This window comes from Falco biarmicus, chromosome 15, assembly GCF_023638135.1.
Source record: "Falco biarmicus isolate bFalBia1 chromosome 15, bFalBia1.pri, whole genome shotgun sequence".
NCBI classification, from domain to species: Eukaryota; Metazoa; Chordata; class Aves; order Falconiformes; family Falconidae; genus Falco; species Falco biarmicus.
This window is the reverse complement of record NC_079302.1, coordinates 23,725,698-23,749,757: the sequence shown is the minus strand read 5'-3', so window position 1 is coordinate 23,749,757 and position 24,060 is coordinate 23,725,698. Positions and strand designations below refer to the sequence as shown.

The 24,060-nt window shown below is 46.1% G+C and overlaps 1 protein-coding gene and 1 long non-coding RNA gene across 24 annotated transcripts in view; one reads left to right on the top strand and one right to left on the bottom strand.

Moving 5' to 3' along the window:
• Window positions 1-30: 30 nt before the first annotated feature.
• Window positions 31-7,398, bottom strand: LOC130159271 (uncharacterized). Its single transcript, XR_008825684.1, has 3 exons — window positions 7,099-7,398; window positions 1,916-2,087; window positions 31-654 (listed from the first exon to the last, which is right to left on the bottom strand). It is a non-coding gene; the product is annotated as an uncharacterized LOC130159271 (long non-coding RNA).
• Window positions 6,399-24,060, top strand: part of CTCF (CCCTC-binding factor) — a 36,661-nt gene continuing 18,999 nt past the window's right edge. For 2 of the 23 annotated variants that reach the window (XM_056360702.1, XM_056360698.1), the window contains exons 1-3: window positions 10,786-10,933; window positions 12,606-12,793; window positions 15,048-15,160. Coding sequence is in view for 10 of the 23 variants with exons in the window: in XM_056360694.1 (XP_056216669.1) it covers window positions 18,885-18,938 (54 nt within the window). In the remaining 13 variants the exon portion in view is untranslated. Of the gene's footprint in view, window positions 6,608-10,783; window positions 10,934-12,605; window positions 12,802-15,047; window positions 15,161-18,820; window positions 18,939-18,961; window positions 19,119-24,060 lie in introns of those variants that run through there. The other 21 variants (XM_056360701.1, XM_056360696.1, XM_056360707.1 and 18 more) reach the window with 18 other exon arrangements.

Below are 24,060 nucleotides of genomic sequence, written 5' to 3'. Positions count from 1 at the left end.
ACGGCCCAGGGGCAGGGTAAGCAAGTTGGGATCAGCGCAGCAGGCTGGAGGGTGGCAGCGGGGCATAACTGCGATTTCTGGCATTGCCCTGCCCTGCATCTCAGCCACCAGCAAGCTCCAGCCTGGGCCAGCATGTGGGGCTGCTGGGTGCCTCTCGCAGCCAGGTGTGCTGGAGACCCAGCAGAAGGTACAGAAGCCTTGGCCCTCCTGGCATGGCACAACCAGGGCAGAGGATCACCCTGGCCATGCATGGAACTGCGCAGTCCCACAGCACCCTCACTGTCCTGCCTTGCAGGGGTGCCATCACTGTGGCAATTTGAATGCCATTTCCAGTGTTGTCCTTATAAATGTGCAGATGAATGCTTCTGGACCGAGGGACAAAGCTGGGCTCAGCTGGGCGTTTCTCAGGTGCTTGGACAGCTGAGGATCAGCACTGCTCCCACAGTGGCCTTTGGTTTCACCAAAAGGGGAGCAGGTTTCTTCTTTTTGGCAGTGGAAGGAGTTTCCACCTTCCCTGAGCTTTGCAAGAGTTGCCGAGATGTTGCCAAAATTTGGCTGCTGGGCATGGGAAGTGTCACCCAAGGTGGCTCAAGGTGGCTGTGTTGAAGCTGTACAATGGAGATGCCCAGCCCTAGCTTCTACTGTCTTCTGTACCTGTGGTGGAAACGCAGCTGAACTGCTTTTTCAGACCTGTTCCCATAAGGATTTGGCACCTCTTGGTGCAGGTCTCATCAGTGAGCCACAACGGATCAAAGACTCGCAGAATAGTTGCGATGGGAAGGGACCTTTGGAAATGCTCATGTACTCCCTGCTGCTCAAAGCAGGGTCAGCTAGAGCTTGGGTCCACATCTGGTTGGGTTTTGAGCATCTCTGAGGATGGAGATGTCAGAACCACTCTGGCAAGCCCATGCCAGTGCTTGACCATCCTTACAGAAAAAGCTTTTCTGGAGTTCTAACTCGAATCTCTGTACTTCAGTTTCAATTTGGTGTTTGGTCTTTCACTGGGCACCACTGAGGAGCATCCGCCTTCTTTAGCCCCACCAGGTATTAACACACATGGAGAAGAACCCCCCATGCCGGGGCCAGCCTTCATTTTTTCCAAGCTAAACATCCCCAGCTCTCTCAGTCTCTTCTTATAGGACAGCTGCTCCAATCCCTTAATCATCTTAGTGGCCCTTATGATCCTGGGAGGGGAGTAGGTTAGAGTAGCAAAGATGCCCCGGATGGCAGCAGAAGGGACCCCTGTGGCACTGCCTGCCACCCACCAAAGCAGGCAGTGGTTGCAGGGGCACTGCCAGCATGGGTAGAGCTGGAGATTTACAGCCCCCAGGCCAAGCAGCAAGTCCATCAGTGCTTCCCAGGGTTTCTACGCAAGTGCCAGTAGGTTACAGCCTCCACGTCCTTCTTCCTCACCAGAGCAGAGATTTTTGGCCTGGCTCAGGCAGAATGCCACATGCAGCTGGACACACAGGGCAGGGCCATGCTGCAGCCCCACACGAATGCTGCAGAGTGCGTCATGGTACATGCGCAGGGTGTCCCAGGTGGGACACTACCTCAGCGTAACCCCTTTTGGGTGCAGATTTACCTGGGATGGTGGCAAGGGGGTAACCAGGAGCCACTTTGCTGTATCACTGCTCACTTAGCCTTCTTTCACCTACCTTGGGAACTGGACAAACCACAGGAGGGAAGAACAGTGTTTCTCCCAAAGCGCTGCATTGCACCGCCAGCTGCAGGCAGCAGGAGATGTGGGATATGGGTCCCAGCTGGCATGTGCAACCGTGGATAAGAGCACCCAAGTGGTGGAAAGTGGCTCAGCCATCTTAGATGTTTTGGTTTGTTTTTCCCCTGAGTAACCCCTGCAAATAAAGCCAGCCCAGCGCTCCAGCAGTCAGAGCCACAAAGTCAATTCACTCACCTGCGTGTGAGTCCTCCTTGCCCTGCCGAAACCCAGCCCCGTCCCTGCAGTGCAGCACCACCTGCCAGGATAAGTTACACCTTGGCTGTAGCGAGACTGGAGCAGGAAAGCAGCCTTCCGTCAGGGCGGGCAGGGAGCTGCAGGTCAGGACAAAATGACTCTGCTCCTGGAACTGCAAAGAATAACCTCATTATTTATGTGGTTTTAAGAACATCTAGGGAAAACATCCCAAGGAGATTAATTTAGGAATCTGTTGCCCAGCCCCTTGTCTTAATGGGTCTATGCCAGCACTGCCAAAGACCTCTGCCCCATGGACACTGCCAGGTCACCTGGAATTGCAGGACTGCCATTTTAACTGGAATAAAGTTAAAAAAAAAATTTTTGATTTTTGGACAGCACTCACTGAAGTTTGCATCCTGCTTAGGTTTGGGGTGGGGTTTTTGGTATTTTTTTTTAGGGTTGGGGAGGAGTAGAACAACCATTACAAGAACCAGCTGTTTGAAAGGAGGCAGGGAACTCAACTTTTCCTTCCAGGATTTAACATCTCCTCAAGCCCTTGTGCAGGAACTGCAGCACTCCATGGGGTGAACTCCCTGGGAGCCACTCTCACAGCACACGGGGACAGACACAGCACCGCAGAGCTCGTTTTGCAGCAACGTGCTTGCTATTTCAAAGGAGACCATGTGCCAGCACCACATTTGTCAGCCAAATCTGTGTCAGCGCTTGAAACATCTCCCTCTCGTATGGACGTGCTCGTGCTCAGCAGCTACTTGCTTTTCTTGCAGGAGCTGCAGCCCGTGGGAGGGTGTCTCTGTCACGGTTACATTACCCATGTGCTCCGGCTTTGAAAAGACATTCCTTTTCCCCATTTACTGCTGTTTTGCTTTTAGTTAAATGCATGCATATGGATTCTGGAGCAGTCTTTGGTATCAGTTTTTACTTGCTGGTCTCAGGGTAGTATCCTGAGGAGCCCCTGCAGATCATCAGCACAAAATAACCAATCAGTTTATCATACCCTTCTCTTGGATGGCATCGGGGCTGGTGCAGGCTGTGACACCAAGAGCACCCACCAGCCAGAATGACCCCAAGCAGGTGCTGCCACTTGCACCCACCAGCCAGAATGACCCCAAGCAGGTGCTGCCACTTTGGAGCACCACAAGCTCTGATCACGCCTCATGAAATGACTTAAACCTGGATGTCACGCCATTTTTAGGGGGCTTTAGTTTGGGAATCTCTGGTGTGAGCCGCCACAGCGTTGGACCTCTCACCTTATCCCAGGCTTGTATGAAATCATGTTTCCAAGGCATTCACCAGGGCACTTAGAAACGATTCAAACAGCTAAGCAGTCTGCATTGAACCACAGCAAAGCAACAACATCCTCATGATCATTGACATGTTCTTCACAGGGCTGTCAGGCACATACATATGGGCTTGTTCTCCGAGGGCCACTCCTAAGGTGACAGCTGGGGCCTCATTTCACACAGAGACCAAAGCGTGCTCCAGGCAGCCTCCAAAACTTCATTTAATGCTGGCTCTCAAACTCCACTACTGCCTGAGTGAGGAGAGCGGTGGTGACTCCCGAGGGCTTGTACAGCGTGAGGCTGATGGAAGGACAGAGCTAGGAGGAGCAGGGAACGAGGCAGGTGAGCTCACTCAGGACCTCAGCAAGGTGGCCAGGAGCTCCTTGGCTTTGGTTCTTGCCATTCTGCTCACAGGCAAGGTGTCTCTGGGAGAGACCTCACTCAGGCCTAACTTTTCTAGGAGCGTCTGCTTCTGGGTGGCTAATTCGGACAGGCTTGGAGGATGATTTTCAGGAGCATCCACAATTAGGACTGAAGCTGAGGGCTTGAATCCTCTGCAAATCAGCTTGAAAGCATCTCCAAGTGAGGAACCCAAGATCAACATGTCAGGGGGGGCACTTCTGGCTGAAGTCCAGGAATGGGTGCTTGCTGGAACAACTTCCGTTTCCTAAGCAGTGACACTCCGACTACCAAAGACAAGTGACCGTTTGTCACAGGATGGCTACAAACAAAAGGCAGAGCACTCATTTACCCCCAGCCCTGGATGCGTATTTGAAGGAACATAAGAAGCAATTTTACATAAAGCCAGTGCTCCTCTCCATTTTGATTTGTGCCTGAACTAAGTTTTTAGCTTAAGGCAGGATTCACAGCTACACATGAAATATATGTCATTCTCCCCAAAATTACAGCATGAGAATTGATGGGTTGGCAGCTTAGAATATATGGAAATTATTTTTTTTTTTTAAATCACACCACAGAATCTCATTTCCCCAGAAATGTTCTCAGCAGATTCTTCATGCCATACTGAATTAATTTTCTTTTACAGCAACCCACCTAGTGGACGAAGGGAAGGCAACGGACCTGAGGCTTTCTGGATTTTAGCAGTTTTTCATAGTCCAACAGCAGCTGGACTCAAAGATCCTTGTGGGTTCCTTCCAGCTCAGCATATTCTGTTCCTATAATTCAAATTTCTCAGGCAATGAAGACCCCAGAAGTCATGGTTGTGGGCTACACATCGTCACTTCTCTAATTAATGGTCACTTTTGCCATTGCTTTGTAACTAATATTTTCTCCTTCAGCCAAGGCTGAAGACACAAAGCCACATCCTTGTGACTCAACACAGCTGGTCCCCCCTGGCTGCTTGGTGAGCTACAGTTCCCTCCCTGTAAGGAATTAATGGACTCAGCCTGGTGTCATAATCATCAGCAGGCAAATTGGACTCGGTTGTCAACAGCCCCAAAAGGAGTATCGGCGCCTACAATGCAGCCCCACAGCACTGCCCCCGGTGCTCTGCTTCTTTGCAAGGACTGGGAGAGCTTAGGCAGGAGAAACCCGTAAAGCAGCGTCAGGGCCCTTCTCACTCACCACCTCTCAGCCCACCCCCCCTCATCATGGAGCAGCAGCCTGCTAGACCCTTCTCCATGACACGGTTCAGCAATACACAAGCATTATTCAGACCAGTATTTGAAGCCATAGTTTATGCATGTTAACATATGCTACATTTGTCTGATGGTTTTGTTGCTTGCTAAGCAGGTTGGGGTTAAGCCCAGGCAGTCAAACAGCTTTTACTCTGCCCTGCAGTGATATCTCAAGAGGCAAAAAATTGAGGAAAGATTTTTAACATCAGTTTCTACTGTAACAGCCTTACAACTCTTTTAGTCCTATCAGCACAGGTTTGTGTTGAAGTCTCTCTATACATATAGTCTTCTCTCTGAATTCCTGGCCTTATTGTCTACCAGGGACTGATGGAGGAGTAAAATGGAGCAAAACTTGCTCCTTCCTTCCAACGTATATAGGTTTTGAACTATTAATATTTTAACCCATTACTCTGGCTCTATTTCACATGCTTTTATGGAAAGAAAATACAAAGGGGATGCAGCATGAGCTCATAGAATTCTCCCCTCAGCTTGCCTGTCAATCAGCTATGGGTCTGCAGCAATGTTACTGAAGATGAAAAAGTATGCTAAACCCAGAAGATTCAGCAACACAGGAAACTGCAGAAAATTAAAGACATGCAATCCCCTGTGCTTTCTCATACAAATTTGCCTATCTTGCTATGAACGCTGTGGCTGTTTCCACCTTTTTGGTGGTGGAGGGGGAAAGGTGCAGACAGCAAACGCAGCACATCCAGCTTCTGATGGACAGGACCTGACCGCGTTAATTCCCCTAGAAGCTCCCTGCGAAATACCTGGCACCACATTCACAATTCCTGCAGCACTGAAGCTAACTCGAGCAGTTTGTCCCACTTGATTACAAGCTTGGCAAGTCCCAAGGTCCTTTAAAACCACCAGGCAAATACCGTCTAAATCCAGTAATCTGTTGGTATTTATACAATTGCACTGCAACCTCCTGGCGATTAATTCATAGCAGTATTGCCCCCTCTTCCAAGAAAAGGTGAGAGGAAAAGACTGTCCTTCTAAGAAAAGCATCAGTCTTTGAGCCAGCGACCCCCTCCTCAGAACGGCGGGGGGCACCTATTTCAGCGTGGGTTTTTGCCGCGGCCCTCCCCCGGAGCCGAGGCACAGCCTCCTACTCGGGTGGGCCTCGGGGTTCCTCCTGAGGGGCTGCCTCAGCTTACGCGAGGGCTGGGAGAGGCGCGCAGGGCCGCGGGCGCTCGACGCCGCCCGCCGCTCGGGCCGCCGGTGCCGGAAACACCGGGGACACCGGACCCCCGCGCTCGCAGCGGCCAGGGCACCGGGGGCGCAGCAGAGGGGCGCAGCAGCCAGCAAGGCTCGATAGGGCCCGGCCCGGCGCGGCCGCCCGCCCGCCAACGACGCGTGACGCAGTGACGCACGCACAGGCGCACGCCGGCTGACGCCGCGGGCCCCCGCGTTTGAAGTTGGCGCGCGACGCGCACCCTCCCGGGCCCGCCCCACCGCTCCCAGCCTGCCCCGCGCGCCCGCTTCCCCGCGCGCCCTCCCTCCCTCCTCCCACCCCTCCCCGCTCCGGCCGCCGGCCGCGGCAGCCGCGCTGGCGCAAGCGCACTCCGCCCGCCCGCCGCCATTTTGTGTCCGAAGCGACTGTGGAGCGATTAAACCGCGGGCTGGTGCTGGGCGCTAGCGGCGGCCGCGGCGGGGCGTGCGGGGCGCGGCGGCTCCGCGGGGCCCGTGGGCGGCGCGGGTCGGCGGCGGGGCCCGGCGGCCGGAGCGAGCTCGCTGGGGTGCGGGCGCAGGTAAGCGGTGGCGGGGGGTTTGCAGTCGCTTTCCTCCGGCCTCTAGGTGTCACGATGGGGCTCCGGTTCGGCTGGGGCCCCGCAGCGGCCGCCGCCGGGGAAGCAGGGGGCTTTGTCTCCCTCTATCGTCCCCAGCGCGGCCGGCGCCTGCCTGCCACCGCCGCCATTCCCCACAGCGCGGCGCTGGGCTGCGGGCCCGCCCGGGCCTCCCTTCCCGCCGTCCCCGCCCGGCCGAGCCGGCGGCCGCGACTCCATTTTCTTTCCTTTGTCTCCTCCGCCCCGCCACCGGGGCTGATTACCGCCCCCTCCCCTCCCCGCCAGTCGCCGGGCTCCCCCCCCCCCTTCCCTTCCCTTCCCCTCCCGTCCCTTCCTCCTCCCTTCCCCCACCTTCCCCACCCCGCCGAGTCGGGTCGGGCTCGCTCCCCACCCGCCCCGCCGCCGCTTCCCCCCCCCCCACCCCCCCACCCCGCCTCCGCCGCCTTCGCGCGAACCTCTGCGGGCCTCGGCCCGGCGCCCTCCGCCCGCTGCCCGTGGCCTCCCTTGGTGTCCGGCCGGCTCCTGCCCGCGGGGCGCTGGCGGCGGCGGCGGCTGCGTGTCCCGCTCCTGCCGGCCGCCGCCTCGCTGCGCTGCGTGTGCTGCGGAGTGAGAGGCGCTGCGAGGCGCAGAGCGGGACTCGAGCTCCCTCTGCAAGGCAGGCTGAGCAGCGCCATGCAGCACCGGGGCGCGGGCACGGCTGGGGGGCGCCCGCTCTCGCCGCGCTGCCCGGCCGCCACCCCCCCACCCCCCCCTCGCCTCTCGCTCCGCTCCTGGGGAGCGGGTGTCCCGCCGCCCCCCCCCCCCCTCCCCGGGTCCCCGCGGGGCTTCAGGCCCCTCGGCGGCGCGGCCGGGAGCGGGGCGCAGCCGGGCACCCACCGAGCCGGTGACAAGTTGTGTCGCTTGCTTCGCCTTGGCCCGGGCGCCCGGTGCCTGCCTGGGGACCCAGCCCGAAAGCCCGTCGCAAGCCCCGGTTTTATCCCGGTTTTATCCCATTTTCTTGCATGGGGCTGTTCTGTGGCCAGCCGGACGGGGAGGCACAAAATCCGGTTCTTTTTGTGATGCAGGAGAGGAGATCGCACATATTCTGTGTGTAGACAATTTGCTTTTTGTTCTCAGCGTCAACTTTAAATTTCTTACAGTAAATGTCTTGACGCGGTACCAGATTCGGCCTTGCTGTCGCTTTGTGAAATGACTTTGATGCAGGAAGGGGTTTTGTCATGTTGTATGCATCCTTTTCTGCTCGGTGTAATCCTTAGGGCTTGCACGTTGGTGAGAATGAGCTCGCTTTTCTGTTTGTGACTTCCTTTTTTTGTTTTTTATTTCACGCAGCTTTCCCCCTCTTCAATAAATGCACGGCAGTTCCTCACCTCCTGCCAGTTACTGAATTTTGGTAATACACTCCAGAGGTGTTGTTAGAAGTACCTGAAATACTGTTTACCACTTCCAGCATACGTGTGTTTTGTTTCAGTGCAGGAAGTGTGTAAATATTTTTCTCAAGTTCTGGTTCATTCTGCTTCTGCAGAGCCTGTTGAATTTGCAAAGGAGTCTGTTGGGTATAAGACACAGCTCTGTATTGTATTCAAGCTGTGGTTCTTACTTGAGCCGTACCGAACATTCCACTTGAGTATGGAAGACATCATTAGAACTGAAGCAAGGAAAAGAGCAGTTTTAGCATAAAAGCAAGCCTTGCTTTGCCCTCATTTTAGGTTGATACATGTTTTTTTTTACTTCCATCTTGCGTTTCTTCTGGATGTATAGAGCTAGCTCAGTTTTAATGTCCTCTCTACTTACACTATACATGAGAGAGGTTATTAGGATGAACAGAATGGCTTCATTAACGCTCTTGAAACTTTGTGGGATATTTTGGAGGAGCAGTGTTAGAACAGAAGGTGTGAAACTTGAGGCTCCCATAGCCTCAAGTGGCCTTGCAAACTGAGGTGGTACAGCGAGTCTCATCCAGTTTGGACAGAGCTTGGGAAACTGCCACTACGGCGTTAAGCTTTCTGGCAACTTGTGCCTGCAGCGTTATTGAGGGAAAAAAGCTATTTCAAGAACTGCTTTTCATATTAGTGGGCTTATCTAGAATATGACTCGTAGCTAATTTGTGTGTATCGCTACCGCTCTTACAGCTGCAGGTTGATACCTGCCTGACCCATGTTACTCAGCACTAACCTGAAAAAAATAAGTATACATGATTACTGACTTGCTTAGGAATTTCTGCAGGGAGCCTACTCCGGAACGTAATTTCTTCTTTTCCTTTTAGTACTGCATGTTGAAGAACAACTGCTTTTTCTGACAAAGATTTTTTGGAAGTCAGGTGTTGATCATTATTAGGCTTATCTGCTCTCTCAGAAGAGCCGGCCTATTCCTTGCCCTATTCCTCATGCTTTGGCAGATTCTTCATCACTCGTAATGGCAAGCTGTGTTGAGTTCTGACCTCTGGAGAGCTCTTCCTGCTCTGATGGGCTTTTTTGTACATTAGCTGTTTCAGATGTATTATATATATTGATTCTGTTTACATAAAAGCTCTGCGATTCACTCATCCTGGCAACTCTTGCTTCTCTCACCTCTTCTTTACCAGAGAGGGAATGCTTGAGGGAGTATTAGAGCATTGGGATCACAAATGCTGTTTCTTCCTGTGCTTGCATGTGCTTGAGAAATACGTGCCATAAGGAACAGCTGCTGCTGCTACCCGCACACATGAAGGCACGCACACACTGGCTGAAGTGCTGGTCATCAGCTTCCACACTGGAGCTGAGAGAAACCAAAGCCTTGACTCAGTGGTTGTTCTGTTTGTGTTAACTCACTGAACTGTACTGATTTGTTTTCTTAACTTTAAACCTCTCTTCATCCATTTGGCTCTAGTTCAGATGCCCAGTTAAGTCTGTCTTGTACTAAACCTTGATGTTTTAATACAGTATCAAGCTCTACTGCTCTGCAGTGCTACGTGGTCTTAGAGATGCATACAGTTCCAGAAAATTTCGGGGGTTTTTTCTTCAAAGGTTATACCTACTGATCATAAAAGCAGTCCAGAACACAGCTTTTGTTCTGTCATATTTTTTGCTGAAATTTAGAAAGAATCTCTGTCCTGTCTTGGGTACGGTAATGGAAGATGTTGCTTTTTTTTTTTTTGTACTGTGGGCTATTTGAATTGTGTTTAACAGACCCTGTTTTCCTGCTCCTCCTGCTTCTCAGTGATGATCCGTCATTCTTCAGGAATTAAGTGAGATATGCTTATTTTAGACATATTTAATGTGAAAACTAACCAACACCTGCTCAGCTGAGTGATCTCAGTATTTTCTGATTAACAAAAATAACCTTGAAAGGAAGAGTACAATGAACATGAGGTGGGTAGGGAGTTTTATATTTCAGGTCGTATTAACATGCAGGTAACTATACACTGACCAACTTGGTTTTGCTGTCTAATATAAATGAAAGCTAAAGTGAAGTTTCCCCTCATTTAGTATTATAAATATTTGGAAACTATCAAATCTTAACGTCTTTTCAATATGGTTCTTAACAGGTGAAAATACAGAAGTAGTGCAGAAACAGCTCTCAAGAACGGTGCAGGTAATGTGTGTTGCTTAGGGGAGATCTGTGATAGAACGAATGGATTCCTGAAGAGCTGTTCTTTAACTATCCCTATGTCATATTGTGAGTCATAGATGTTTACAGTTGCATTTCTTATGTAAAGGTCTGGTTTTAGAGACCCTTCAGTTCCAGCCTTTGTGCTCTTTGCTGTCAGCTACCTGAGGATTTTGGGGTGCTGTATGAAGTTGATATTAAGAGGCGAGGCCAGGTATGTTTAAAAGCATTGAAGAGCAGAAGTAGTGCAGTGACCAGTTAGGAGATGCTGACCAGTTAACATAGAGGAGGGCTGATGTACTGGTAGCAGTGCAGCAAGCTGTGCTGCAGGGTGTTTTCTTCACAGCCCGTGGTTCAGGTAGTGTGGCCGAATACATACTGTTTTGTCAGTCAGCTGTCGGTGTCGTCTTATTTTTCTGCCATAGCAACAAACTCATGAAGTTTCTAAAGCTTCATGGGTTTCAATGGAGAGCTTCACTCAAATGGTAAGAGACTGTGAACTAAGTTCAGCTTATACTGAAAGTCTTACTTTACCTCTCTTCTTTTTTTCCCCAGAATCTAAGAATTTCTGTTGGCATCATTGAACTTGTCAAATTCTAACAAAACAGAAGCCAAATCACAGCTTGTTTGGAGCGTAAAATGCACCTTTGTCTGTATTATTATGCATCATGATTAGAAGCTTGTATGTGTCTCAAAGATCAGCAGGTAAAGTAGCTATCTGTAAAGTAGAGGAGAAAGTAGTTTGGTCCAATTATATACAATATATTACTTGCCATAACTAGGATGTCAGAGTAAGCCTTACTCCCACTTTCAGGTATTTAGAATGAGATTGCTGTTCTGAAAGCTTCTGAAATTCCCGTTGTGGGGTTTTGGTGTGTGGTTTTTTTTTTTTTTTTTTTTTTTTTTTTTTTTTTTTAACAAACCAAAACGCAAACACAAGGCAAAACGTAAAACAAAAAACACCCAGAAAGCCCACCACCAAATAACACTGGGAGGTGAGAGATATGTTTGCCTTGGCTAAGGTATTTTTTTCCACTTCTGACACTGGAATATCCCTAGCTGTAGTACTGGAAGGAATATTGTATAGCTGATGCACTTTGGAATGCTAGGGAAATTCCACGAGGTCACAGAAGTGCAGATGTATCACTATTAGAAGGAGGTGGAGTGGATGGACATGGCAGCTAGTCATGCAGTGCTGTGCAGACACCTGAGCTACCCTGGGTATTTGATTAGCACTGCATGCTGATCATGCATGTATATGGTTTACATTATTACCAGCTCTCCCATTTATTCTTGATACAGAATTTAGTTAACAGGGAGAGAAAAGTATGTAATTATTCCTTGTAAATAAGGCTTTAGGGAAAAAAGGGCTTGTTAAATTTATTACCTGACTTTTTTAAAGGTATCTCTCTTGATGTTAAGGATCTTAGAGAATATAAAAATCAATACTAAATGTCTGTAAATGCGATTCAGCTCAAGATAGTTCAGGAATAGTCTGGGGGTGTACAAGACTGAATAGTTTCCATGGATGTTCAGCAAAAACTGGTAATTGCTTGTCAGTTTGTTTTTGTTACTGATTTTGTTGGTGCAAAAGGTCTGTTGATTTAAAACTTCTGTGTGATAGAATTGTGGTTCATGGAAAAGCAAATGGCACTAAGGCAACCGTTACGATTGTCAGGTGATGTAGGTGCATGCTAAGGTTGCCCTATGTCAAGTTGGAAACAAGGTGATTCAGCTGAATTTAAATCAAGGCACATGGTATCCCAGAAAGTTGTGGCTGAGCTGCGTTTTGGAGTCATAGTGGATGAATAGCTCAAATGTGAGTTTCTAAGGTGATGCTGTGACAAAGAGGCTAATGTAGTTCTCAAATGCAGTAATGGAATGAGTTGCATTCTTGCCTGTGTGGGGTGGGTTGAAGTCATTACCAAAATACTATGTACAGTTCTGGCATCAGCACTTAAATAAACAAACAAAAAACTACTTTCTGCAAGGGGGATTAATCTCCAGTTTGATGGAAATGTAAGCAGTAGTGCCATGCAGTGAAGTGTTAAGCGTTAAATGTGCAGCTTTTCAGCATAGCTGAGAGGTGACTTGATTTAGGGTCCTCAGATACCTCCCTGGCAAGATAATACTGGATATTAATGAGCTTTTTTAATTTTGCTGACAAACGCAAGAAGAATTTATAACTGGATAAGTTCAAGTTAGACTTTTAAGTTTTTCACACTGCCGGTGATTAACCATTGGATTATGATAGGAAGAGTGGTTGTGCATTTCTTAATTTCTTAACATCTTTGAATCAAGATTGTGGCAAAAAATTCTGAATGTTGCTTCAGCCAGCTGCAAGTTACTGAACTTCTTTTGTTTCATATACGTTTAGAGAACTGTAATTCCTCAGAGGTCAGACTTGGTGATCAAATGAATGGTGATCATGCCAAAGAAAAGAGATGGGGAGCAGCTCTTCTTCTGTTTCACCAGCTTCCCTCTTTCTGAACAGGGTAGGTGTAGGACTTCTCCTCAGAAATCTGGAACGTGCTCAAACCAGCAAAATCTTCTGCACAGGAGAAAGTAAGCAGGTATTGGTATATATTGGAGGTGTGTTAAATAGCGTCCCATATATTTAGTCCAAACTTGTGACTCTAAAAAATCCTTATCTGTGGCTGCAGTGTTAGTGAGCTGTTGGTAGGATGGACGTTGCTTCTTGGCTGCCAGGGCACAGTGCTGGCTCGCGTTCAGCTCGCTGTCTGCCAAGCAGCCTTAGGACCTTGTCAGCAGCGCTGCTGCCCAGCCAGTCACTCCCAAGCCTGTATTGCTAAAGGAGTTCTTCCTTCCCAGTTCATAGCATGGAAGACGCTCAGTGAGGCTGAAGCAAAGTGATTTTTATTGAATGCACTTCAGAAAATAATAGCTTTGTAAAATTACTTTGTGTTAAAATTACTTATTGAATCATATCTTATATATTGTATGTATATATTACATGTATTGTGTGAAATTAGTTTATATGCAGTGATCCTCATTTCGAAATGGATGCTGAGTAAAGTACTGAATTAATCAGGAGTGAAACTAGGGAGGGTAAAGCTGTGGAAGAAGGATTAACCAGCACTTAATAATTTTGAGCTATGATAATGCATCATGTGTGGAGACTTGACACAAATGTTTGACACTTTCTGAGCTCCGGAGTGTTACAGTGAGTAGCCTGATGGTGGACTGAGCATTTCTTGGTGGAGATGGCTGAAAGGACTTTACATGTATTACATATGTTAAAAAAGTGTGAAGGGGAACATGTAAGCTTGAGAACTGTCTTAGCTGCAGAGCTGACTTGCATGTAATCCACGTGCTCCTCTGGATGGTAATTTCAACAGAAGCACCTGGTAATTGAGTTTGGCAATTCTGGTTTCTTCTGGCTGTTTGTAAGAAGGCAGGTAGCATAGCTCTGCTGCTACCACTTCTGTGTTCTTTGTAGAAATTCATTCTGTCCCGGCTTGATTGCTGTTCTGGGGTGTGGTTTCTAGCACTTGCACAAGGCCAGCTTTTTAGGTAGATGCAGGGAGTTTTGTGGTGAGCGTGTAGCTTGTAGGAGGAAGAAGTGGGGAAAACACACCACAACTGATGGAAAATCTGTTTTGGTAAGAGACCGTTTAGACGCTGTAGGTTTGGAAAGGTATCAGCAGATCCAAATGCAGAGATCCCCAATCCCATGCCTGGGCGTTGGGATGAGGGTGGTAAACCACAGACGTGACTGATGGTTCTCCCTATGCAGCGTTTCCAGTTTGAGCTGTTCTAGGCAGACTGCTGGACTAAATGGACACAGATCTCTCCTTGTAGGGCTTTTTTTTTTTTTTTTTATGTTCATGCTGGAGAAAGGATTATTTTTTTTCTCTTTTTCCCCAGCTTATTGACAAAGGCTATACAAGTGTGTTTACAGCTCTTGCTATGTTGAGAATAACACCACAGCATTTAGGGGAGTAAAAGTCACGGCTTCCCATGAAAATTAGGTTGGCTTGCATCTGGACTGCTGTGGCCCCATCTCTTCCCACTTGCATGCTGGCAGTTGCATCACCAGGCAATGAGTTGGTCAGCTGAATTTGCTTCATGGGGGCAACTAGATGTAAGTGGGTGTGGAAAAACTGCAGTCCTGAGTTTGATTTAGGCTTTTGTGGAACCATGCCCCCAAAATCTTGAGATAAGTAGAGGCTTTCTATAGAAGTAGTTGAGACCACAAGTAGTAATGGCCAGTATTCAGATATTCGTAAATGTTTCTTACTCTGTTGAAATAGAACAGTAAACTTTGTTGTATGCTTAAAATCAGTGTCGAGAGAATTGAATTCTCCCATTGTTTAACAACGAAAGAGATGTTGTTGCTCTGGACTGGCTCCTGGAAGAGCTTTTCACTGCTGTAGAACCAGTAGTGATTTTTGGCCAGTTACTTCAGCTTCTTGTATGGTTTCTCCGTCTCCTTGTACTCAATTAGCAAAGCTGTTTCCTTGAAACCACCTCTAACATCCAGAGATTTAAAATGAAAGCAGGAAATGCTACTGTATTAAAAATGCACGCCTGTGTTGGGTTGTACATACTTGATGTAAGTGTAACAATACTACGTTTTAAAATAGTAGCTTTCTCCTATGTGCTAAACTGTTTGCAGTGGAGGTGTAATGTAAACTTTAATTTTGCTTTTCCAGTATGTACTACAAGAGAACCCTTTATAGAGACACTTGAGTTTTCAGATTACATGTTGGAAAAAATTAAAATGTTCAAGGCTAGTAGTTTCAGTCAAAGCTTATCAGATTATTAAAGCCTTTTTTCTTTTCTTTTCTTTTTGGAGGATGGAAGAAGTTAGTGTTATCCAGCATTCCTACTGAGTATATAACTTACTGCCACTTCTGATCTTTGAAGAGAGGTTTATCGCTTCCTGTGGCGATACCGAATACTCAAAAGGTACTCATTGATTACTTGATCCTTGCCTGCTTTCCGTATTAATGCACTCTTCTCCTTTCGGCTCAGGAATGACTACTGTTGACTGCTACCTAGAGCATTAGATGAACCTAGAGTAGTTTATACTTGGCTCCTGTAGTGTGTGTGGAAATAGTTTTGTCTTGTTGAAGCAGCTGCATCCTCTCCCTGTTCTACCAGCATTTTGACCTACATGAAGAAGAATTTGGCAGCTTCCATGACAGTGTGATGGAGCAGATTATCAAATATTCAGATGTCTGAGTTGCTTGACATGACATCTGTAATGTTTTTGGAGACATCGGCTTTGAGTGCCTTGTGCAACAAATCCTTAGGGATGTTTTTTCTCCGGCTCCACCATATTCAAAGAAGGGAATAGCACTGAATGTTTGTCCTGCTGTTATCAGTCCATCTCTCCCTGGTTAGAAGTATTTGATTCAGTGCAGTTATTGGTTGGTACGATAAGTTACCACTGGTTCTTCTCCCAGAGCAGCCTCTTCAAACAGTCTGTCCCGTGCTGGCAGCCAGGGAGTATTTTCAGCCACCCGCTGGCACTCAAGATACAACCTCTTGTTAAGATTTTGGAGAAAAGAGCCCACAGTAGTCCTTATTTCCTCAAAGACAGATAATTTTTTGTATTGGTTTATATTTACTCACTGTGGTCCTGGGTTTTCTCCTTCAAATTACAAAAAGTAGCGACGTCCCTTGTCAGTGTTGCTTCTGCCTTTTCTAGTCCTTGTAGGAGCCTTGTCTGATATGGGTCTTCGTACAGCCCTTCTTTGACTTCATATCACATGTGGTTTTGTGTCTCCTAAACAGGGATACGACAAGCCTGTGCTCTTCTAATGCTGTTCTCCTAAATGCTAGGCAGCTTTGTACATTCACCGCTCTGAAAGTGCAGGTCACTAGTAGATGGCAGAGAATGACTGTACTTCTGCACGTTAACTGAAGAACTGGTCAGTGTTTGAGATCTTGCCTAAGTGTTCCAGGTCCTCTAGAACTTGTGTGGAAGTGAATGCTGAGACCAATAAATCTTATGGTCCTAAGGGTATCGTATAACTATGCAGCATAGTTATAACTGCATAAATGAAAAAAAACCCTCACTGATCTGTGTCTGAAGTGTATCTTTCATTTTATATAGTGCCAGAGAATGGTAAAATAATTTGAGTTGGAAGGGACTTCTTCTGGTACCCTGGCTCGATGCAGGGCCATCTTTGAAGTTAATGAGGTTGTTTAGGGTGGCATTCAGCAAATATTTTCAGTAGCTGAAAGATCAGAGCTTTCACAACATCCCTGAGCAACTGACTCCAGTGTTTGACCACTCTGTTGCAGCTTGCCTGTTGCATCTTGTCCTTTCACTGTGCGTGTCTGAGAGTGTGGTTTCATCTTCTCTTTGCTTTCCTGTTAGGTAGCTGAAGGTAGCAGCAAGAGCTCCCCTGAGCCTTCTGCTGGCTGGCTGTGCCAGACTGTCCTTGTAGCTCTTGTGCTCCAGCCACCTCATTGTTTTGGCAGCCCTCTAATGGGCTCTTTCCTCTGTGTGCTAAGCTCAAAAATGGACACGTGGAGCATTTTAAATTTGCAGCTTATCCCTGTTTTCCTTCAAACTTATCAAACCTTGCCCATATGTCAAAGATCTGATTGGAATGTGAATTTGTGCAAGGTGTCTTATGCCAGAAAATATACTGGATACTATAACAGGAGTAACCGTCTTTCCGGTAAAGGTGGGTGGTAGTGGCTTTCCTTCCCTCTGGGATATCACCATGGAGTGAATCAGAGCAAGTGTGCCTTGCATTTTTGAAGTATGTATGTTTGCAATGCTGGGAAACTGCTCCTTGGGTTGTACGTTAGTAGGTTGATATTTTTTAAAGTGGTGTCCGAGCTGCTTGCCTCAAAACATCACATCAGAAAACTCCAGTAACTGATTCTCTAAGCAGAGTCAGTAATACCTTGTAAAGAGAAGAGTGATGGTAGTGCCTTGCATTAACTTGCCATCAGTTGTAACCTGCAGATGACCCTGTAGACCATTCTGAATTTGTGTTGTCTGTAGTGTGGAAAAGAACTGCAGCTATTACTGTTATGTTTCTCTTTTCCGCTACTAAGAGCGGAACAAAACAGATCTCTCCACTGTCATTTGCCAAGCAGAAGATGAGGTTTGAAAATTAAAAGAAATTTTTTTCTCGATTTAAAATTTCAGGAAAACCAAAGTTAGGATGAAAGAATAGCAGTAGATTAAAGGAAACTTCCATTCAATTAAGGACTGTTGGAGGGTCCTGGTGTGTTTCTTCCAGGGTGATACAGTTCCACACGGGAGGTGTTCACTTAGCACCAGGTGTCTTCTGGAGAAGTCCTTCACTCTTCTTAAGGCTTTTCTGTGTTAATTTACGAGTTTTTGGAAATGGTGGTTTTCCTCAGGATTACAAGTCAGGCATAAAAACTCAGCTACTAACAGTAACTTCTTTAATATGCTTACCGCCACTGCATGCAAGCTCTCACCAGCACAGAGCCTGGCGAGGATGCAGCTAGCATCAGCAGTCTTAATGTGCCCTTAGCAGTGGAGCACACCTCATGTATTCTCTGAGCATCCCCTGCTCTGGTCAGCGAATATGTATAGCACGTGTTATTTTTACAGAGTAAGTTGTAAGTAAGAGATCAATTCCAAATGTTTTTCTAAAAAGCTTATTATTACTGAGCAGCTACAACTCCAGCAAACTTCTTATCAGTAGTGCTCTCTGAAGCTGATAAGCAATTAAAAATAGACTTGCCAAGGAAAAAATGCAGCCAGAACCCAGACTTTACCGTCTTGTACTACATAAATGATGGAAGAACTGGGGTGGCGGGAAAGTACTTAAATTCAAAGGGTGTAGAACTAGTGTGAAATTCAACACTGGCCCGCATCGCTGCGTGGAGCAAGAATACATGCCTCGCTGGAGAATTACTCCTGTGGAGTTGCTTACTGTTCCCAGGCTTTTTAGCATGTGTGCACATTGAGGACTGAAAAGGATTACAGATGAGTGATAGTGTGATGTCTTGTAAATATTTTAGTTCTGTAAATGTGAATATTTTAAGTTCTTAATTTATAAGGGTAATGAAGCTAGCTTTGCAACGCTTTGACAAGCTGAGGCTGTTTTTCTGCAGGGTAACCAAGGTTAGAACTGGGTTAGAGCTGATTTTGTTACTTTATTGATAGTGTTACTTGCTGCATTGACAGTATGTAGTAGGTTATACTTGCTCTTGTTTACACCCCTTTAACAATAAAAACTGCTTTAGTGTTGTGATTTGCTGTTCCACAGCGCAGGAGAGAAAGGCCATCTGAAGTAGGCAGAACCAGCTCTAAAATGTCATATTGCACTCTTAATTTGACATGGGGCATGCAGAGTTTTAGGTTGTAGGAACTGCAGATGCTGGAGAGTTTGAGAAGAGGTAAAGAGAGGAGTTTGTAAAATGAATTCGTTCTTCCTGGTGGAAAGTTTTGAAGCAGATTAAAATACTCTTGGTTTTGTTTAAGGCTTTTTTGATAAGTGAAGGGGTCCTCAAGCAGGGATCAATGTTCTAAGAGGTGTGAGACTACGCGTTTTCTGTTAAACAAGCATTAAATACTCAAACAGTGCTTCCCCCCCTCCCCTTCTCTTCCCTTTCTTTTTTATTTAGTGTCACTAGTACGACTCATCTGTTCTGTTCCAGAACATCAAGAGCTGCATGAAGAATAGCCAGCATGAAGAGAACAAATCAGTCCAGGCAGAAGTGCAGAAGTATCAAGAACATAAATGTAAATTAAGGGGTTTTAAAGCGTGGTATGCATTCCATGCCGAGGCAGTAGTTTCCTGAACACTTAAAGCTTTCACTGTGCTGGAAGAAACCCTCTTGCTGTACTTCTCTTTTGGCTGGCCTGAGTGTTTGGGCACACCAGAGGCCTGGTCTGGATGGAAATAAGTATCTTTTTGGCTGGGTGAGTTCTGGCCTGGATTAGTTTCCTGACCAGTTAACTGCAGTCTTAGAAGTGCTAGCGCTAACATGAAGAGTAGTTGGGGTGATGTGGGTGGGAGCGAGTGGGCCATTCAGAGGCAGGGATGGCTTCTCTGACAGTTAGTGTGCTTGAAACTGAGGCCTTACTCCTGGTGGAAAGTGTTTTGGTTTTTTCCTCCAAGGTTGAGTGCCTTGGTGGGATGACTTTTTTTTTTTTTTTACTTAATTTGCTTTGAAGGTTGATTGTAACGGCACTTTTGGGGCCAAATGTATGAGAATATTTGGAACATGAGTCCAAATGAATTAGATGTGTGTATAAAACAGGTTACTTAAAACTTGGCCATGAGGGCCACTGTCTAGGGTTTGTCTGGGTTTGATTCTATTCACATCTCTTCCAAAACTTACTAATTCAGAAGAACTTCCCTGTGATCTGTGATTAATAAGCAAGGATGACTTAATTTAGCTCCAGGAGTTGGTCTTGCCCACCACCCTTCTACCATAGGTGCTTTCAAAACTCTTCTGGAATTTCCTGTCCCTGCTGGAACAACAGCAAACTGCACCTCTACATTTGGCAGCCTGACATTAAGTTAACTAGCACTGACTTCATGCATCAGGGTGTAATTTGTGAGGTGGCTAATAGTCCCTGCATGGGCAGCTGTTGTTCGTGGGGTAGGACGTACTTTACCATCCCAGGGATGAGCACCTCCTGCTCCTCTGATTCGAAGCCTGAATTCCCTTGTCCAGGCAGAGCATCGCTACTTAATGAGTACATGTGCAAAGATAACAGCTGTTCCCCCCTCAGAAGTTTGAATACTTGTTTTCCTCTAAGGCTTCATCTAGATCAACAAAATCCAAATACTTGTAGCTTATCATGAAGTCTCCAGAATGCCATGAAACTTGTTGCACTGCTTTCTTCTCAGGTGTGGTAGTGTCTGGTGTTGCCGTTTTGGTATCATGCAGCACTGCATCAGATAGCCAGAGAATCCTGTTCTGGTCAGACAGATTTTGAAGAAACACCTGTTTTTGCTGTTAGCAATTTGCTAATAGCTTAAGTGAAACCCTAATTTAATGTGTAAGGGGGAAGATGTCCACAAATACTTCTTGATAAAATTATTAACCTTTTCCAGTATCTCCCCTACAGTATTAGACTTTACTTTTTGTGGCAATGGAATGTACAGGCTGTTTTAACCTGAAATAGTTTTACGTTCTCAATTTATTATCTTCAAGTGTTTTCAGTGGTCTTTTGTGAGCTACTTCATCACTTCTATATTATGAAGAACTGTAAAAGGGAGGGACTGGTTCAGTTTTATGATCTAGTATCAGATGAAAATTAATTCCTCTGACTCCTATTTCTAAAGTGTAAATATTTTACACCTGATAAAATTGCATGTTTGTCCTTCTGAAATGAACTGTCAGGTTAGCAGAACAGAATACCTTTCTTGAAATATTAAAAAGGCCAGAGTTTCCAAAAACATAATTATGGAAGTGTTTAATTCACATTTCTCTGCTTTCACTGGAGAGGTCTGTGTATGACTAAAGAACTAGTGTAATCTGGTGAGACTGCACTAGCGCTATTGGAAAAAATAGGGGAAAACTTAAAACTAAAATGTAAAATAATGTTAGCTAGGAATGGAAGGAGAAGTTAAGGAAGAATGGAACAAGGAAGGTTTAAGGACAAGAATTATTACTGAAATTGTCCCTACTGCCTTCTCAATAGAACTTTAATTCTCCAAACGTAAAGGAAAAACAAGGAAAAAAAAAAAAATTGTTCTTCTAGAGATAAAGCTGAAATGCTTCCACCAGACTGCCTTCTTCATTAAGGCGTACCATGTCAAGTTAAGAGTTAGTTATAGCCCAACTGACTTGAATATGCGTGGGATTTGTCAGTAACTGCAGTGATTCTTTTTTTTTTAATTATTAGTATTATTTTTCTTTACAATGTACGTTTCAAGCAGTTGACATTATTGTATTAAGCTTTCCTCTCAGATCTAGGCTACAGCTTATGATGGCGGAATTAGCAGTGTCAGTTCTGGGTGAGCTGTGGTTTTGGGGCCTTTTGCCACCATCGGGTGCAGGGACTAAGAGGGAGCTTGTTCTGCAAACAGCTGGGGAAAGGCGGGGAATTGAGTTTCCTTCTGTCTTGCTGGGTGACCCTGTATGTACACTCTGTTTTCATGTCTTGCACCATGTGTCTTCCCTTGAGTTCTTGATCCAGAGCAAGAAGTTAACTTTATCCTGAGTAACCGCAGAAAATCGCAGGGTATGCTGCTTGGTGACTGAAAAATAGGGGTCATGCTGAATGAGGGTTCTCATCACTTTGAGTTATTTAATGAGAAGTGCTGAATGTTTGAAAGAGCTCTGCTAAGATCTCTGGGCAGGAGCAGCAGCTGGGAAGATTGCTTTTGTTGGTTATAGAAGGAGAGGAAAAAAGAAAACGGGAGGGAAAAAAAAAAAAAGGCTGGAGGTAGTTGTAGGAATGTCGCAGGATGCATTTTGATTCTTATTCAATACCAAGCTAGGTGTGGGTAATGAATGTCCTGTAGCCAGGGAGATGGCTTGGCTGTGCTCTCGAGAGTTCATAAGGGTAAAAGCTAAAGTTTTATTTTTGATAATGTCTGGTCCAAAATGTGCTACTTTCACACAAGTAAAAGGTAAGTTTGGTTCACAGTTAACAACTAATTGAATAAAATAGTAGTGTGTGGGTTTGATTATAGTTAAATGGTATTGAATATAAACAGGAAGGCGCCCACAAACTGGCTGTGCCCCAGAAGGTTTGCAGGATGCTGGAGAGAAGGTGATTGATTTCACTGTGGTGTGTACTTGGATGGCACGAGGTTGAGGGACACAGCTCAGTGTAGCCACCCAGCTCCTGGGATGCAAGGCTCTTGGTGCTCTGGTTTGCCTAGAGCAGGTGCTGCTGCTTGCGGTGGCCCTGGCACTCTTAACCTGCTCCCTTGACTGTGTCTGCCCACGCTTTCTCGTGGGGAATTGGACCAGGAACCAAACATGTTCTAACATAATTAGTTTTTCCCTGCATTAGTTTTTAGCTGGAATTAGTTCTTGATCGAGTTCATTATGGTGAGTGAATTATTCTATCAATGCGAAGAAGGGAAAAGGTGAGAGCAGCTCTGCCAGCAGCAGCGCTGTGTTTTCCTTCTTACAGGGATTATGCAATGATTATGCAAGTTAAGAATGTTGTCTCCTGTCTGGTTAATGGAGGGAGAGGTGGGTTCCTCCAGATGCTAATTTAGTGTAGGGATGCACTTACAGGCTTTGAATCACTCTCTGGAAGAATGTATCCTTCTCCCTGCCCTGTTCAGGGAGGCCAGCCTTCCAGCACTGACACCTCTGTTGGGTAACCACCAACAGCACTTCAGACACTGCCAAAGCTGACTGTCTGAAGTGACTGACCTTTGCAGGGTCAGTACTTAGGGAAACCATCCTTCTACAACTATATGTTTGCAACTGCACCTATCTTTCCTGTAGCTTTTTTTACATATTTCCTGGGGCTTCTTCACATTGACAGGCCACTTTTTGTACACAGAAAAAGCACAAGCATTTATTAACCCATGATGAAGTTAACTCTTCTGTTCTAGGTTTCTTGCTTTTCCTTTTCCTTACTCTCTCAGAGGTGCTAAAAGATTTCTCAAAGTAATTGCTTAATAGTGGATTAATGAGAATGTCTTGGTTTTTTTCCATTTAAAGCTTGTAATAGATGCTTGTGAAATGGTGTATTTGATTGTTTTTATTTTCAGCGCTAGTGTTATAAGTGGCAAGGAAGAAATGAGAAAACAGCTGACAGTAGGCACAGCAGTCATAACCAGTGGCTGTGGATTTTAATGCAGTAGGCTAATGAAAGCTTTAAGTTTCCAGCATGAGAAAATTACTTAATAGAATAAACTTATCCCACCTTTCTAGTTATTGTGTTTTGTAGTAAATCTTTAATGTTTTGCATGTGATTGTACCATGAAAGTATTCTGTCCCAAGTTGTTCATAGGATGCTACTTGTTCCTTAAAGTTTTGAGCTTTGTCCAGTTGTTTCACGTTCCTAGGCTTACCTTTAAAACGAAATAGAAGAAGGAGTTGGTTCCCTCTTTCACTTGTTCCTAAAGAGTTAAATGCAAGATTCTTAAGCTTTTATACAACCTTTATTTATAATTGGATGCTTAAGTAACTCAAACCCTGTTAATCTTCTCTATTTCTGTGGGCAGTTAGCAACAGAATTGGATGAGAGTCTAGTATGAAATTCCAGCCTCTACGTCTGTATCCACAGGATAACCTGTGGGTCTTTGGCTTTATGCACAGCTAGCCTGTTTGGATCTGGCTGAGTCTTTTCTCTGGGATGTAGTACCATGGCTGGACTGCTCCTACAACACCTTGAGCTGGGAAGCTTTATAGCAGTGTCTGTGATGTGCTGAGACCAAGCTAGCAAACTGTACTTGGATTTCATGGCCCTACACAGAGGTCTCCAAGCATCTTCCTACCGCTTCCATAATGGTGTCAAGATTTTTTGATTCTGGTGCCATACCGCATGGAGAACAAGAATTGGTGTGCTTTTAAACTGAGAGAAGGAATCTTTGAGAAGTGGTTGCACATACACCTAGTTCATACTCTGCATTTGTTGCCTGTCTAGGGGTACTACTGGTATGCCCAGGGGACTGGAGTAATTACAGTGAATTGGAGCAGCGCTAGGGAAGGCTATACTTAATGCTTTGTGGTTTATGTATATCTATTTGCTTTAGGAAAATTACATTCATGCCATGTTCATCTTTTATCAGAGAAGCCCTGCTGGAGGAAATGGAAAGGCTACCTGTTAAACTGCCTTGTCTTGGACTGTGCTTTGCTGGGAGGCTTCTCAGAAGAAAAATAGGGCTATTTCATGATGGGGAAGGAGAATGACCAAGACTCCTGCAGTTACTTTGCGT